The 17622-nt window shown below is 44.5% G+C and overlaps 2 protein-coding genes across 5 annotated transcripts in view; both read left to right on the plus strand.

The window, feature by feature from the left end:
* Positions 1–12389, plus strand: part of CANX (calnexin) — a 37977-nt gene extending 25588 nt beyond the window's left edge. For all 4 annotated transcript variants that reach the window (XM_059416167.1, XM_059416166.1, XM_059416165.1 and 1 more), the window contains 7 exons: positions 2881–2994; positions 3291–3447; positions 5659–5874; positions 6564–6683; positions 7572–7698; positions 7873–7952; positions 10030–12389. In XM_059416167.1, coding sequence (XP_059272150.1) covers positions 2881–2994; positions 3291–3447; positions 5659–5874; positions 6564–6683; positions 7572–7698; positions 7873–7952; positions 10030–10083 — 868 coding nt within the window. In that variant the 3' untranslated portion in view covers positions 10084–12389. The remainder of the gene's footprint in view (positions 1–2880; positions 2995–3290; positions 3448–5658; positions 5875–6563; positions 6684–7571; positions 7699–7872; positions 7953–10029) is intronic.
* A 1799-nt stretch (positions 12390–14188) lies between these two features.
* Positions 14189–17622, plus strand: part of MAML1 (mastermind like transcriptional coactivator 1) — a 44959-nt gene continuing 41525 nt past the window's right edge. Inside the window, exon 1 of the mRNA XM_059416168.1 lies at positions 14189–14844. Within this exon, the coding sequence (XP_059272151.1) occupies positions 14497–14844 (348 nt within the window). The 5' untranslated portion in view covers positions 14189–14496. The remainder of the gene's footprint in view (positions 14845–17622) is intronic.

Consider the following 17622-nt stretch of genomic DNA (forward strand, 5'->3'; position numbering starts at 1 on the left):
GATCTGAGGGTCCCAGGATCAAACCCTGCATCGGGCTCTGCTTGAATTTATTTCTTTTATTTAATTTATTTAATTTATTTGAGAGAGAGAGATAGAGAACGCATGTATGCACATACACAAGTGGGGAGGAGGGGTCGGGGGAGAGGGAGAGGCAGACTCTGCTGAGCAGGGAGTGTGAAGTGGGGCTCCATCCCAGGATCCTGAGGTCATGACCTGAGCCAAAGGCAGAAGCTTAACCAACTGAGCCATGCTGGTGCCCTAAATTTTAAACTTTAATTTGTATAATAACCTTTTTCCCATTTAAACAACACTCAAGGCTCCTCTGCTCTGTATTGGGCAGTGGAAGACAAAGCCACAGGGATACCAGCTGCCCACACAGCTCCCAGTAGAGTTGTGAGGCAGGCAGATAAGGTCGGTGTGCGTGTGGTGAGTGATCTGGTAGTAGGTATTAGTGAGTGATGAGAGCACCAGCTATTCCTAGTCCAGGGCCAGTTTCTTGAGCAAGGAGGTCAGACTGAGACTTGGAAATGGGGTAAGGAGTCAGGCAAATGGTGAAGATGGGGAATGGTACTCCCAGCTGAGGAAAAACAACATGTGCAGTAAGTAGAGGGGTAGGAGTGAGCTTGGCATGTGTGAGTGAACTTGAGTATATGCTGTATAGCCTTTCTTGTTGGGTACGAATTGGAGAGTGATGAAAAGTGAAAACAGGCAAGGTTATACTCTTATGTGTGGCCATGTTGGGACTATGATCCAGTAACTTTTAGAAATGTCAGAAAGTGACAAAGAGCAGTTAAATTCTAGCTGATGTTTTTCCTTCCCTAAAGTATGTGTACCTGAATTTTTATGCTACACTACAATAAACACTGAATAAACGCGTAGACCTGGACTCTGCCTATTTCAGTATCGTACTCCTTAACTAGCTGTTTTATTTTGGGGGTGAGAGTGTGAATGTTCAGCTTCATTAAAAGGGCCAGCTGAATGTTGTACAGTGTTCTGCAGTGTTCTCATGCAATTAATTTAAAACAAGCATGGGTCAAAAGCATAATCTTGGCAGAGGATAGAAGATGTCTTTGCTTACCAGTTAATATGGGCTCTGTTTCATAATGCTTGCATAAAACTTTGAAATTAGCTACTTCTTGATGAACTTTTCTTTTAAGAATAAATGTTTGAGGGGCGCCTGGGTGGCTCAGTGGGTTAAAGCCTCTGCCTTCGGTTCAGGTCATGATCCCAGGGTCCTGGGATGGAGCCCCACATCAGGCTCTTTGCTCGGCAGGGAGCCTGCTTCCCTCTCTCTCTCTCTGCCTGTCTCTCTGCCTACTTGTGATCTCTGTCAAATAAATAAATAAAATCTTAAAAAAAAAAAAGTAAATGAGTTATTGTTCACATACTAAAATCCACCTCTTTCTGTCTCCCTGGGTTAACCTGTTCTGGACATAACTACTAACCTATTAGATTAACCTATTCTGGACATCCATGTACTGTAATATATGACCTTTTGTATCTAGCTTCTGTGCTTGGCATAATGACTTCAGGGTTCATCCATGTTGAAGTGTGTGTCGATACTTCATTCCTTTTTCTGAGCTAGTAACACTCCGTCATGTAGATACCACCACACTTTATCCAGGCCCCAGTTGACTGACGTTTAGGTGGTTTTTTTAGCAATGGTTATGAATCATGCTGCTATGAACAGTCATTACAGGTGTTTGGGTGGTTCCACGTTTTCATTGTCTTAGAGTGGAATTGCTGCCGTTTTCCTTTCCCGCCAGTGACATTACAAGATCTCCACATACTCACCAGCACTTGTTTTTAGCAGTCATTCTTATAGCCATCTTATAGTCCTTCTTTTTTTTTTTTTTTTTTTTTTTAATTTATTTGTCAGAAACAGAAGGAGAGAGAGTGAGCAAGCACAGGCAGAGAGGCAGGCAGAAGCAGGCTCCCTGCCAAGAAAGGAACCCAATGTGGGACTCGATCCCAGGACCCTGGGATCATGACCTGAGCCAAAGGCAGCCACTCAACTAACTGAGCCACCCAGGCGTCCCTCTTATAGTCCTTCTTATAGCCATCCTAGTGGGTGTGAAGTGATATTTTATTGTGGGTTTTTTTTTTTTAAGATTTTAGGGCGCCTGGGTGGCTCAGTGGTTTAAGCCGCTGCCTTCGGCTCAGGTCACGATCTCAGGGTCCTGGGATCAAGTCCCATATCGGGCTCTCTGCTCAGCAGGGAGCCTGCTTCCGTCTCTCTCTCTCTGCCTGCCTCTCTCTCCATCTACTTGTCATCTCTCTCTGTCAAATAAATAAATAAAATCTTTAAAAAAAAAAAAAGGTTTATAAAAAAAAAAAAAGATTTTATTTATTTATTTGACAGACAGAGATTACAAGTAGGCAGAGAGGCAGTCAGAGAGAGGAGGAAGCAGGCTCCCTGCCGAGCAGAGAGCCCGATGTGGGGCTCGATCCCAGGACCTTGGGATCATGACCTGAGCTGAAAGCAGAGGCTTTAACCCACTGAGCCACCCAGGCGCCCCTTTATTGTGGTTTTGATTTGCATTTTCCCAATGGCTAACGATGTTAAACGTCGTTTCATGTGCTTATTGGCCCTTTGTGTATCTTTGGAGAAATGTCTTTTCACATCCTTTGCCAGTGTTTAAGTTGGGTTGTCTTTTTTATGGAATTGTAAGAGCTCTCTTATCTATTCTGAATACTAGACCACTGTCAGATGAATGAATTACTCCCTTCTGTTTTCCAGAAGGAGTTATTTTAAATCTTGAGAGTAAGCACGACCAAAATATTTCCAGATTGCCCCTGTTTCAGAGTTATAATGTGGGATCACACTGTAACTCTTTGGCCAGTGTTGTGTCCTGACTGGCTTTTTCTGTTGTGTGTAAGGGATGAAGATGCACCTGCTAAAATTCCAGATGAGGACGCTTCAAAGCCTGAAGGCTGGTTAGACGATGAGCCCGAATATGTACCTGATCCAGACGCAGAGAAGCCAGAGGACTGGTAAGACCTTCGGTGAACTTCTTAAATTGCCTGCTCTTTTATTGACATAAAAGTTACTGATTAAAGATAGCCAGGTGTCCAATTTAAGTGTAGGGCTCAACAGATTTAATTATGTGGTGGTTTTGAAGGCATCTATCCCGAAAAACCCTTGTTACTGGAAATGCAGGTACAAAATGATACTCTGGTGACACAGTGTGACCCTAGAAGCATTACTGCAGGACTTCAGGGGAGTCTTGGCGCGGCCGTCCTAGTCCTGCATCACAGAATCTGTTTGTAATTGGTTTCTACCTCCACAGGGATGAAGACATGGATGGAGAATGGGAGGCTCCTCAGATTGCCAACCCCAAGTGTGAGTCGGCCCCTGGGTGTGGTGTCTGGCAGCGACCTATGATTGACAACCCTAATTATAAGGGCAAATGGAAGCCTCCCATGATTGACAATCCTAACTACCAGGTGTGTGCCTCCTCATGGTTGAGTTGCCTCATTAATCTGTTTGTTTGGAGAGAAGTTTTGTCTATAGGGAGGCGGCCGTGGTTGATCACTGTATTCAAACAATTGAATTAAAGACAAACTTCAGGGGCGCCTGGGTGGCTCAGTCAGTTGAGAGTCCGACTCTTGATTTGGGCTTAGGTCTCAAGAGTCAGGGTGGTGCATGAGGCTCCCCGCCCAGCTTAAAAAAAAAAAAAGACAAAAAACCCCAAACTTCGGAATTGAGAGAGAGCTTATATGTTAAGCGTTGGAAAAAATAAACCTAGGGACTGGAAAGAGGTTTCATGATTGCTTTGTAGCTTGTGTTTAAAATCAGAAAAGAAAAACAGAAACTTGTGATTTAGGCAGCCTGCTGTCGTGTGGTAGGGGCGTCACAGCCACTGGATCCAAACTGGCGATTGGTGGGATGGCGATCAGTGGCATAGACCGTGGAGACGGGAGGGGGCTCCCTGACTGCGAATCCGCTCAGTGCTTCGCTTCGGTATCTCAGCTGTGAAAAGACTGAGAGGTGCAAACAAAATGCTAGGCATACAGATGGTGACCACTGAGACCCTGGTCTCCTCAGTTTCTGTCTTAGATGACTTGTCATCGTTAATTTTGACTTTTTCCCCCTTTATTATATCCTATTTTTCACAAAATATTTATTTCGGAGAGGGAGGAGCAGGCGAGCAAGCATGCAGTGGGAGGGGTAGGAGAGGGAGAGAGATGTTAAGCCAACTGTACTCTGAGCATGAAGCCTGACATCAGGCTCAATCTCAAGACCCCAAGATCACAACCTGAGCCCGAATCAAGAGTCAGGTGTTCAGCCGACTGAACCACCCAGGCATCCCTGTCCTCCATTATAATGTAAGGTATGAGTGTATGTCTCTGTGCCTATACTGTGTGTATACATTTCTGTTTGTAAGTGTATTTTTAGTTGTGCAGTCAAGCAATAAAATAAATTAAAATAGCCCTTTAAGTAAAATGTCCCTTTAGAAATACAAATCAAAACAGATGCTGGTGAGGATGTGAAGAAAGGGGAACCTTCCTATACTGTTGGTGGGAATGCAGGCTGGTACAGCCACTCTCTAAAACAGTATGGAGGTTCCTCAAAAAGTTGAAAATAGAGCTACCCTATGACCTAGCAATCGCACTACTGGGTATTTACCCTAAAGATACAAATGTGGGGATCCGAAGGGGCACGTGCACCCGAACGTTTATAGCAGCAATGCCCACAATAGCCAAACTATGGAAAGAACCTAGATGTCCATCAACAGATGAATGGATAAACATGTGGCACACACACACACACACACACTATAAAGCCATTAAAAGAAATGAAATCTTGCCATTTGCAATGGTGTAGATGGAACTAGAGGGTATTATGCTAAGGTGAAATAGGTCAATCAGAGAAAGACAATTATATGATCTCTGATACGAAGAATTTGAGAGGCAGGGCAGGGGGTTGTGGGGGGGTAGGGAGGGAAAAAATGAAACAAGATGGGGTCAGGAGAGAGACTAACCATAAGAGACTCTTAATCTCAGGAAACAGACTGAGACTGAGGGTTGCTGGAGGGGAAGGGGGTGGTAGGGATAGACATTGGGGAGGGTATGTGCTCTATGGTGAGTGATGTGAAATATGTGTGTCTGATGATTCACAGACCTGTACCCCTGGGGCAAATAATACATAATATGTTAATTTTTAAAAAAGGGGGGGGGAACCCAGCCCTTTAGCTCTTCTGTGGATGGTCATTTGGGTGGATTGCTTTCCACCCATGTTTGCTCTCAGAGTCTTTGCTGCAGTGTTCAACCCTGCACATGTCTGGGTATGTGTGGTAACTATTCTTCTAGCTAGTTATCAAGAAGTACACTTGCTGGTTGATGGTCACATACATTGCAGATCACCACTGAGCAAGCCTGTGCTTGTTCAAGGCTGTTCGTTGATAAGAGTTTGTTGGAATATGCCAGGCAGAGCAGGTGTTGGTTTGGGTCAAGGTCAGGGCTGAGGTTAGAAATTGAAAGTAGTTGGGAGTCCAGACATCTTCATCGTTTATTCCCTGGTACTCAGTTACATTTTGCAAAGTCAGCACTTACCTTCGTTGATCATGCAGAATTCATCTTAATTCTTATTTAGGTTCACCACACATTTGTGTTGTTCATTATCTGAAATGTTTTAAAAACTACTTTTTTCTCCAGGGAATCTGGAAGCCCCGGAAAATTCCAAATCCGGATTTCTTTGAAGATCTGGAACCTTTCAAAATGACTCCTTTTAGTGCTATTGGTTTGGAACTGTGGTCCATGACCTCAGACATTTTTTTTGACAACTTCATTGTTTGTGGGGATCGAAGAGTAGTTGATGATTGGGCCAACGATGGATGGGGTCTGAAGAAAGCTGCTGACGGTGCTGCCGAGGTTTGTTCTCACTTGCTTCTCATGCATTTATATCTGTTATTGCTGGTGACAAATCTTTTCTTTTATGGCAGCCTATCTTATAAGATTTGTCTTTTCCCCTATTTGAGAATATTGGCATAAAATATGTGACCAGATGCTTGCTAAATACAAAATACTGGGTGTTTGGACATGATTTCATTAGTCTAATGTAATGGCTTTTTAGATTCCCTATTTGTGTTATGGGTAGGGTGTGTTTTGTTTTGTTTTTAATTAATGTGATAAAACATGATTTAAGAAATTAGCCATTTAGGGTATTTTAATGCATTCTTAAATGTTGAATCTTGATTTACCAGTACACATAATTTTCCCCCAGTTTGGCCACATGACCAAGCTGTGAGTGGGAGAGCCAGAGATTTCTGAGATCAAGAAATTCTTCATTCACTGGCCCTGAGGTTAAGGGGGCCCCTAGCAGATGATTAAGAAACCTGCATTCACATCTCTGAAAGGGAAATCACCTTAATGATAAGAGTAGGGGAGGAAATGGAGGCTTTTCTCTTACTTCCTTTTCAGGTTGTATGATTATCTTGGCTTGAACTCTTTGACAGAGGAGGAGCCTGAGTAGTGATGTGCAGAAATTAAAAGTGAAACAGTGCAGCCTATATTTGGTGTCAAAACCAAGGACCTGAAATCTGTTCTGTCCTGTTTTTCAGCCAGGTGTAGTGGGGCAGATGATTGAGGCCGCAGAGGAACGCCCATGGCTCTGGGTGGTCTACATTTTGACTGTAGCTCTCCCCGTGTTTCTTGTTATCCTCTTCTGCTGCTCTGGAAAGGTATGAGCTTTTCTGTTAGTCACTTTTAAAAAAGAACTCTTTTTATATTAGTATAAGATCTATTGCCTGAGGTTTTCTCAGTAATGACTGGGCCACATCTGAAACCTTATTCACTGCTCTCACTGGGCATTTATGGTGCCCAGATGGGAGCAGGCTTTACAGGCCTTCAGTTTCTACTGGTGTTTTAGCCTGGTGTATTACTCTTCCCTACTATTTGGCAGAAGTTTTCTAGAAAACAAAAATAAAAAACCCAACAACTTAGATATAAAACCAGCCATCTGGGCCCAAACCTGCTTTTCCTCCTTGGTGTAGTTGTTTGTATCCATATGCTTCATAATTCAGTCTTTGATTTTTTTTCATTATCCATTCTTCCCTCATTATCCCTACCCTTCCCCCCAAAAAACACGTGGGGATAATCCAGCCTTATTTTAAAGTTTTTCTTGTTTAGTCTTTGTTATATGCAATCCAGAAACCAGGAGAGAATATTCTGTTTAGGCACTCTACTTCTATTAAATGAGGATTGTGTTTCACCTTGCATTTGATATGTTTTGTAACCTGATCCCCAAAGTTCCTTTTTCAGCCTTCTCCCCCACCACGCTTCTGTCTGTGTGTCTGTGCCTCAGTCATCTTGAGTATTTAGATCTGCATGATCCTGCCTCACCCCTTTATTCTTACTCTTCCTTCTGCCTTTGACCCACACACACACTCACTGAAGAGAAAGCTCACAGGGTGGGAATACTTTATACTTTTATTTATCTTAGTACTTTTATTTATCTATGCCAGTATAGGGCCTCATGCAGAACTTTGCTCTTAGGCATTCAGTAATTACATGATAATGTAGTACATAAAAACCTGAACAAAACTGTTGCACTTTGGGGACTATTTCAGAAACAGTCCAGTCCTGTGGAGTATAAGAAGACCGATGCTCCTCAACCAGATGTGAAGGAGGAAGAAGAAGAAAAGGAAGAGGAAAAGGACAAGGGAGATGAGGAGGAGGAGGGCGAAGAAAAGCTTGGTAAGTAGACCCCAGAATATCTGCTTTAAGCAAGACCCTAAGGTGTTTCAAACTCAGAAACGAGTGACGAAAAAGATTGCCCTAGACTCCAGAAGTGTGTTCTAAGGCTGCTAGTCTAGTCAAAAACAAGTACAAGGTTTTGCCTATCTTGTTGTTTTTTGATCTCTGTCTCAGAAGAGAAGCAGAAAAGTGATGCTGAAGAAGACGGAGGCACTGCCAGTCAGGAGGAGGATGACAGGAAACCTAAAGTAGAGGTAACAGCAGGGGGGGAGTACATTTTCTAGCCCAAGCAGCTCAGGGAAGGTGCATTTAAGTAGGAGCTTATTTTCAGAGGATAATTTTCATGGGCTGTGGCAGTAAGAAAAAAATTCATGAGGATTAATTTTTTAAAAGTAGAATTCTTAGCAACATAGGGATGCATTTCCTTGGATCATTTTATTTTATTTTATTTTTTAAGATTTTATTTATTTATTTGACAGGCAGAGATTACAAGTAGGCAGAGAGGCAGGCAGAGAGAGAGAGGAGGAAGCAGGCTCCCCACTGAGCAGAGAGCCCGACATGGGGCTCGATCCCAGGACCCTGGGATCACGACCTGAGCTGAAGGCAGAGGCTCTAACCCACTGAGCCACCCAGGCACTCCTCCTTGGATCATTTTAAACTACATCTGAATCTCAGAAGTATTTTTCTCTGCTGTAATGGATTTTCTGGAGTAAGCAGAAGGTTTCAGGGGAAAACCAATAACGTGTTTGCGAAGATGGTAACTTCAGATTCAGGTTATTATCCAACACTGTCTCCTTTCTCTCTCCTCTCTGTGCCCTGAAAAAGTATTTCCTTCCCTGGTGGTCTAGTGGTTAGGAGGGGGAAAAAAGTATTTCTTGAACAAGGATTTTATTGTATTCTAAAATTTTTGTCCCTGTTGTTCATGGATTTGTTCATTCAGCAAGTATTTATGGAGTGCCCGTTATGGGCCTCACATTGTCCATGAACAAAGACAAAGATACCCTTCCTTTGGGGAGTCTAAATTCCAGTGGGAGGAAACTGACAACAAGCAGTAGGCATTATAATGAAGTAAATATGTTAGGAAGTGATAGGCTGTGAAAAATAAAAGTAGAACAGGAAAAGGTATTGGAAGTACTGGAGGTGGGGTGGGGTGCAGTGTTAGAAATGGTAGGCCTTGTTGAAGAGGTGACCCTGGGGCCGACTTAAAAGAGATAAAGGGCTTTGCTGTAGAGATGTCCATGGGAAGAAATATTCCTACAGAGACAACAGCCAGCTCAGAGGCCTGAAGTAGTAGTCTAGAAGACCATGTGGGTCAGTAGAGTCGGGGGTGGGGAAGGCTCCAGATTAGGTGGGGCATCCCAGGTGGTGGTGTGGGCTTGGCTTCTGCTTGTGAAATGGGCAGCCATTGCAGGCTTTGGGGCACAGGAGTGACAGGATCTGATTACGCGGGCTGCTGTGTTTTCTACAGACCGGGGAGAATCAATGAGACCAGTTGGGAGGCTGCTGTGATAATGCAGGCAAGATAATGGTGGCTATGAGCAGGGGTAGAGGAGAGTGTGAGAACTCACTGGGCTTCTGGGTACAGATTTTGGGTGGACTGAATAGTAGGATGTATGAGGGAAAGAATAATCTACATCTTTCTTGGGGCCCTTTTGCAAGCACTGCTCTGTTTCAGTCTGCTCCTTCCTCGAAAATCCTACCCAGTTTCCATACCAGCTTCTCCAACTGCCCCTCCAACGATAAAGGTCAATGCTGTTGATACCTTCTGTGGCTATATTCTTCTCAATTACAATGTAGACTTTGAACTAGATGTACTTCTTTCAGGTAGGGACCAGTCTCACACATGTATTTTATATTCCCCAATCTTCCTCACAAAATAGAAGTTGCTCTGTAGAGTACAAGGAGCCCTGGGCTTACAGTCTTGAGTGCTGTGTGGGGGCAGCGGGGACAGTTTTCCATTCCCTGAGATCCTAGCTTTCTCAGCCTCAGAATGGGGCTAATGTGCCCACAGGCCAGTAGGTTATTCAGGATTGAGCAAGATCACGTGGGAAAGCAGGGCATCTGGTCCCTTTTAAAGAAAATTTTGATGGGTTAGATTGAGGAAAGTGGATGTTTACAGAAAACAGTACAGACAAAATTAGAGCATGCAGAACCCTGCTGCCTTTGAGAACACCATTGTTTCTGGTACATTTTCTTCTAATCGTTTTTCTTCTCTTGTTTTTGCTGCAGATGGGTTACCCTCAGCCTGGCTGATCTTGAAAGCTTGGTGAAGTTTTCACTTATTTAAAGCATTGCTAATTATAGTGAATTTCTTATTTTTTCAACCAACAGGAGGATGAAATTTTGAATAGATCACCAAGAAACAGAAAGCCACGAAGAGAGTGAAACAGTCTTAAGAACTTGATCTGTGATTTCCTCTCCTTCCCCTTTCCCTGCAAGCGTGGTCCTAGGCGAGGGCCTGGCACACCTTAGGTTGAAACTCAGAAAACCTCCAGACGTCACCATCGACAGGCTCCAGTCGAACACTAGCCCGTGTAATTGTAAACATCTAAGCAGTCAGTAATTGCAGTTGTGACATAAAGGACCCTGTGTCTGTAGAAAGAAAGCATATAACATTAATGGTTGTGAAATGTAACATGAAGCAACTAACTTGTATTTTGTTTTCGTTTTTGTTTTTAAACATCTTTGTTTTTTAAAATAGAGTGATAGAACTTTGCCAGTCTTTAAAATCTTGGCTTAATTTAATATATTAATCTGTCCGGGCAGAAATAACACCAACCTTTAGAAATGCTAGGGGGATGAATTGCAGTTTTTAGAACGAAATTTGTTTTTTAAGTTTGGTATTACAAAACATTCAAGTGTTCTCTGTCCCTTAAAATTGATAATCATGTTGAAAGTGCAGTCGTTTGTGGTTATAATCTTGTTTTGCTTGCTTCCATCGCCCAGTTCCTCCTGAGGAAACTGAGGAGATGGACTGGATGGAAGCCCAAATTTATGTAAAGGTTCTGTTTCAGTTGTATTAAAAATAGACATACAGAAAGAAGAAATTTTTCCTCTTGATGTTGGTTAGACCATACAGTGCGTGTGTTCTGTTGCCCTTGGAACAGCTCGGTTCCCAGACAGCTTTGTAGTCAGTGGAGGAAGTGGCATAAGGTGGCACGCGGGCAGTCATGCTTCCCAAACTGGGGGAGTCTGGGCGCCAGCCATCCGGAGCAGGGGGCTGTTTAAGGAATGCTCCCAGGGCATGGGGGCTCCCAAGTAGATGCAGATGTTTTCATCACTTCCACTGTGTTGACACTGTTTCCTTCCCTGTTGCTCCAGATCCCCAGCTTTTTCCTCTGCTATGCATTTTCTTCACAGCGCAGCTTGCAGTCCGTCGCTGAAAATGATTATACGCTCCGCATAGTGTTAAGCTTTATTGTGATTAAGTGTTTCTTCTTCCTTTTTTAAGCAGACCCACACCTTTCCAGGGTCAAAGTATAGGATAGAATACTGTCTTTCATCTTTATCCATTTCTTTTTACTCTGTGTAAAGACTTGAGAAGTCTAAGCCAGAGGTGAGCCAATTCAGAATTGACTGTAATTGAACACAGGCTAAAAGTATTTATGGGAGGAGTGACATACAGCATGAATTATCTGATTTTTTTTTTTTTAAGCTGCTAACTTTTTAAGTCTTCATTTGCAGTTCATGTAACATTTGTGTCTTAAATTACATGATAAAGCAGTCCTGTTGAAAAAAAAATTTTTTGTTTGGGTATGTGGCTTGTAGAATTCTTTAAAAAGTGATCTTAGATTTGTTTATTTCATGTGGAATGCAGATGGGTGCTATCAGAGCCTCTCCCCCATCACTCTAGTGTAATATCATTATTACACCACACTGAAATGTATTCAGAATTGTTTTAGCTTTATTCTTTCTTCAGAGGTGTTTCAAATGTACCGATGACACTGTTTCTTGCACTGAATATATAAACACTCCAAAGTGTTTATATTGGGGAGATTTGGGGAGGAAGTATATTCGTAAAAGATGAAGGCTGTATCTGTTTATTTTGTTTATCTTCAATTTTTTACTGGTTCACTGAAATTCTTAGGAGGGTGGGATGAATTTTTCTTGCTGTTCCGTGCTTTATCCTTTTCATCTGTTGTTATGTGGTCACAGTGACCTTAGCTATGTAGCAGACTTTCCCAAATGTATTGAGTGCAAATAAACAGTTACTTAGCAAGACCTGAAAATATGTCTGCAGGTTTCTCCTTGAAGCAAATGTGTGGGATTATTGCATTTCCAGAAACCTGCCTTCCTATCTCACCTAACAGTTTCTTCCAGCTGATCTGTGGAATGACAAGTACAAGCTAGAAGATTCATTTGCTTTTCTGGGATTATTTAGTAGCAAAGTTTGTTTAAAAAAAAAAAAAAAGGAAGAAAGAAAGAAAAAAAAATATTTTCTTGGTTTTCTCTTGTTGAAGGTGCACCCTTCCGATTAAATGTCTGACACATTAATGAATGACCAGCAGTATTTAGCTCTTAAAATGCACTTAAATTAATAGTTTTCTATGCTGGCTGTCTTGTCACAGTGTTGTAAAATCCCACTCCATCAGATGTGTTCCTCAATTTCTCTTATCCACAAAATACTCTCCATTTTTCTCAAATTGTCACGTCACTAAATGGTATTACATTAAAGCCCTGTGTTAAGTGTCTGCTTTTGACTGAACTTCTTCATAGTAACTTCCAAGTCAAGTGTTACACTGCAGAAAATGTGGATAGTTGAGTAATTACTTCATGTCACCGTGTGGATTTGATCCAGTCAATTCAGTGTAGATTGGGCATTCTTTCTCTGCTGGATTGCGGGTCAGCATTTCCTGTTGTAGAGTAAGGATGGCAGCTCAGAAATGGGGGAGGGAGCAGTAACTTGTAGATAATTTTTTTTTTAAGATTTTACTTATTTATTTGACAGACCACAAGCAGCAGGTGGGGTGGGAGAGGGAGAAGCAGGGTCTCTGTTGAGCAAGGAGGCAGACACTGGGCTTGATACCAGGACCCTGGGATCATGACCTGAGCTGAAGGCGGAGCTATAACTGACTGAGCCAGGCAAGCACCCCCCCTTTTTTTTTCTTAAGATTTTTATGATAACATTCTTTGATGTATGGGGAGCCATTGAACTTTTAATTTTTATTAGAGAATGTCTGTTCAGAATCAGACTTACCTTTCACGTACTATTTCAAGGATGTTTTTGAAGTTAGGTCAAAACTTCTTAAATATGTGCTAAGGCTTTTGGATTCCTCGCTGGAAGGGAAGTATACATAGTGTAGTACTCTTAGTGACTATTCTCTCCCCTATTAGAAAGTAGTTTAATTCTAATGTAAAGTATATGTTTGAAGACTGGAGGGAAAAAACCCAGAACCATTTATGTGGGCTTCATGAGCTCTGGACACTTTTGACTTGAGCCTCTTGTATTTATTTTTTTACAGCATTGGTATAAAAACATATTACGTAAGAACTTTTTTTTCCCCTTCTGATTTTAAAATAAAATATTTTTGTGGGCCCTAGCAAAAAGTTACTGTAACAAATGTTTGAACTGGTGGTGGTCCTGGCACCTCCTATTTAACTTTTTAGCAGTTAGGTTGCCCATGACTATCCCCTACCTCTTGGGCCTACGTAGGCTTAGTTACCTAGTTTTAGTACTGAGTCATTGCTCCTGTTCCTCACCCCCACCCACCCGGTCTCCCACCCCTTATGCCTACTGGTTATAATACTAAACGTAATTGTCTCTGGTTGGATTTTGTTGAGTGACTCAATCTTACCTAAGCCACCATCCTTTAATGGCCCGCCAGGCTCCTTGTTTTTTGGCTGAAGCTTCAGCCTTTACAGTTCTAGTCCCCAGTAATGGAGCCAGAATCCTCTTAACATCTGCTGCGGCTTTTTTTTTTTTTTTTTAAGTTTTTTAAGTAGTACTTTTGAAACTTGCTCAAACTTTTATATCAAGTGGAAACTGACAGTGATTCAGAATGGTGCAAGAGGAAGCTGCTTCCAGCTCACTCGTGGACAATAACGACCAATGATGAGGCTGGACGTGAGGAATGCGGTGGAAAAACAGCTGACATTGAAAAAGCGTGGCTACTTTTGAGTTGATGGAAACAACTCAAAAAGGCTGCAGGGGAAGAAACTGGTGAAGCGCTGTAGTGCCAGGCGGGCGCGTCTGGGTTAGGCAGTTAACGATACGCTGCACCGGATGGCCCCTTTCCTCCGCGGGCCCGGAAAGGCCTGCCGGAGAAGGGTGGCGTTTAGGACCGGCTCCCGTCAGTCACACTTGGCCGTATGCCGGGCACTCAAGCTAACCCAGGGGCTTCCCTCCGCCCCTCACTTGAGAGTTCCTTTTAAACTCGGCTCGGGAGCCCCAACGCGCTTCTTGCGTGCTCGCTCCCACCCCTCGGGCGGCCCGCTCTGCCTGCTCTGATTGGCCGCCGTGCCTGCTCATCAGCCGTGACGCCGGGGTCGCCCGCCGGGGTCCCGCCCTCTTCCGAGAGCCCTGAAAACAATTTTAAGATGGCGGCGACGGCGGCGCGGAAAACAATGGGGTCGGGGCGGCGGGGACAGGCCGAAGCCTGAGGTGAGCAGCGAGCGCCGGCCCGGGTTGGGCCGAGCGGGGCCTGAGGAAGACCCGCCGCCGCGCGCGAGCCCGCTCCGCAGCCCGCGGGGCCATGGCGCGGCCGTGAGGCGGCCGGGCCGCCGGCGGGAAGCGGAGCCCGCAGTGCCAGTCGGCCCCGAGAGGCCCGCCCCGGGCCCGGCCCGTGCAGCCCGCGGCCCATGGTGCTGCCCACCTGCCCCATGGCGGAGTTCGCGCTGCCGCGGCACAGCGCGGTCATGGAGCGCCTCCGCCGGCGCATCGAGCTGTGCCGGCGCCACCACAGCACCTGCGAGGCCCGCTACGAGGCCGTGTCGCCCGAGCGCCTGGAGCTCGAGCGCCAGCACACCTTCGCCCTGCACCAGCGCTGCATCCAGGCCAAAGCCAAGCGCGCCGGCAAGCACCGGCAGCCGCCCGCCTCGGCCGCTGCCCCGGCCCCGGCGCCCGCCGCCGCCCCGGCGTCTGCCGCGCCGGCCTCGGCTCCGCGACTCGACGCCGCCGACGGCCCAGAGCACGGCCGACCCGTCGCGGTGAGTAGGGCGTGGGGAGCACTCTCTGTCCCCTGTCCTAGGGGAGACGCTGCCCCTGACGCCGCCCGGCCGCCTTGTAGCTTCCCCGGTGCCGGCAGCTCCTCGGGTCTGGCTCGGGGGAGGCTGACACGGCAGGGACGGAGCGGTTGTCATCTGCGGGAAACAGCACTGTGGCATTTACTTTGGGAGAACATGACCGTAAGGACCTGACTTAATTAAGGCCCCGGCTTGGGAGGCTGGGAATGGTGGCTGAAAGGTTATTCTTCCGGGCTTGATTCCGAATGTTTGGTAACTTTTTGGGGGGAGCAGGCTGGCACAGAGTTGCTTCTGATAGTGGCCTCATTTATCCTGCGAATATTTATAAGGTCCCTGCTCTTTGAAGAGCCAGGGCTTGCATATGGAAATAAGCCGATCCGCGGTTGTCCAAATTAAAAGGTTCTGAACGGAAAAATCCAAAAATCTTGGGAGATCACCGCAAAAGGCATAATACCGCTCACCGAGTTGCGAAGAAAGTATTGCTTGTTTGTTGAGGCAGCCCCGAAATGTGTGAACTTGTAATTCCAGTAATATTGTCGACAGCTCCCGTTTTAATGGATAAACCTCTTAAAAATCTCCGATGATGTCAGAGAATTTGTTGGTTAGAGGTTCACATCCGTGAAACTGATTTATAAAAGGAAGATTATTTATTTATTTATTTATTTGGTGGTGGTTTTTCCTGGTGATTTAAAGTTTAAAACAAGTGTTACCGGTCTAGTTTGTTCTGTGTGTTTTTTAAATTTGTGCCTTTATTACCTCTCACTAGGCTATTGCTGTGCTGGTCCCTTACTAGTCTTTGGTTCTTCTTCCTCTCTAAATGCTCTGCCCCCACGGGTCCTATGTTCTGGTGAGTTCTTTTCCTCATTGTTTCCTACACTGGGCTGCTGGACATTTTCATTGCTTATCCTATCGACTAGTTCAGGCTTCTGAACCTCACTTTTTCCATCTGTAAACTGTGGATGTCGTTTAGCTTCTTATCCTCCAGGGTTCTTACAAGACTCCAATGCGTGCGGGTGTGAAAATATTTCCTATTTCTTAAACAGAGAGGCTGCTGCCTGCAGGGCCTTTCTCCCCTTTCAGAATCCTGCCCTCATCCTTTGGCTCATCTTCTTCTTCTTTAAAGCTAGTTTCTGACCACCCTAGCCTACCGTCGGAGTCTTCTTTGTGAGAACATTCGGAAAAGGTATGGCAGATAGTGGTACTGCTTTAGGTCCTGTCTTGCCAAGTCGACTGTAAGCCCTGGGAGGCAGGAAGGAGTTTGGTTCAGTCCTGTGCACATCTTAGGCCTTCCTCACATGCTGAGTGATTGATACTCAACTTTGTAGTACTTTACTCAGTCATCTATCCTTTTACACGCTAACCCTGAAAAGTAAAATGGCTTAATTTCATGAGCCACCTTTACTTACAACTCTTGTTTTAAGGAAAGCCTGTAAGAGTAGTGGATGGTCATTCCAATTTAAGTAAACAACGAAAGCTCATAAAAATCCTAGTTTTATACTCAAACAGTTGTCTTGAACACTGTAGAAGGTGTATGAGTGCTGATTCAATTTGTTTAAAGAGAGTAAGAGCTTAGACTCTCTGTTATTTTTAGTGCTGATTTACTGGAAAGAAATGAGGCACGCTGTTTGAAGAGAAATGAATTCTGAGTGTGTTAGAACTTGAATATGGCTTGTCATTCATTCCTTCGGGCATTAGAGCCTAAGCAGGTGGACCGTGTTAATGTTGATGTCTTATCACATTAAACTTTGACCCAAGGATTTCATGAGTTTAAACTTCAGAGTGGAACTGCTCTTCCGCCTCCCTCTTAGAGAGCGGGACCCTTTTCACTTCAGTCTACAACTGATTCTAGCTGAGCTCTTTGGCCTTGGAATGGGGTCGTAGTAACAGAGTAGGTCCGTGTCACTAAGAAAACAGTGATGTTTTCCATTTTAATGGTTTACTGAGTTCTGAGAGGAGAGCGTCCTTCCCCAGATAGGACTTTGGTTTGGAGAGAGAGCACAGCTTTCCACAGAGAAGTGGAGTGGAGAAGGTGCCTCTTGTTATTTTGGACAGTTCTATATGTGTACTTGATCTGATTAATATCCCTTACATAGGGAATATTATTAGTTCTCCCCCACCCCCAGTTGTACTATACTGGTAGGCAGCTGTTTCATCAGCAACCGTTTGTAAAACTGAAAAGGGATCAGATTTATAGAGTTCATCCTTCAGGTTTTTTCCTTTCTTAGGATGTCCCACCACCAGCAGTCTTAACCTTATTCTGCTTATTCTGTTAAAGATGGAACAGAAACGGTGCCTCAGACTTTTTTCTATTCTAGTTGTCAAGAAATGACCTTACTGGGTTTTCTTTATACTGTATGTGTATTAAAGACCAGATTAGTTTTTCTTTTTAAAATTTATTTATTAAGAGAGAGAGAGAGCAGAGGGAGGGGCAGAGGAAGAGAGAGAGTCCAAGGAGACTCTGTGCCAACTGCATAGCCCAGTGCAGGGTTTGATCCCAGGACCCTGAGATCATGACCTGAGCTGAAATCAAGAGTCAGATGCTCAACCGACTGAGCCACCCAGGTGCCCCCAGTATTGCTTTCTAACAACAGTTAAGACTGACTTCTTTTGGAATACCTGGGTGGCTCATTCGGTTAAGCATCTGCCTTCTGCTTAGGTCACAATCCCCAGGTCCTGGAATCAAGTGCGGTGTCGGGCTCCTGGCTTAGTGAGGAGCCTGTTTCTCCCTCTGCCTGCCACTCT

Source organism: Mustela nigripes, chromosome 12 (assembly GCF_022355385.1).
Source record: "Mustela nigripes isolate SB6536 chromosome 12, MUSNIG.SB6536, whole genome shotgun sequence".
NCBI classification, from domain to species: Eukaryota; Metazoa; Chordata; class Mammalia; order Carnivora; family Mustelidae; genus Mustela; species Mustela nigripes.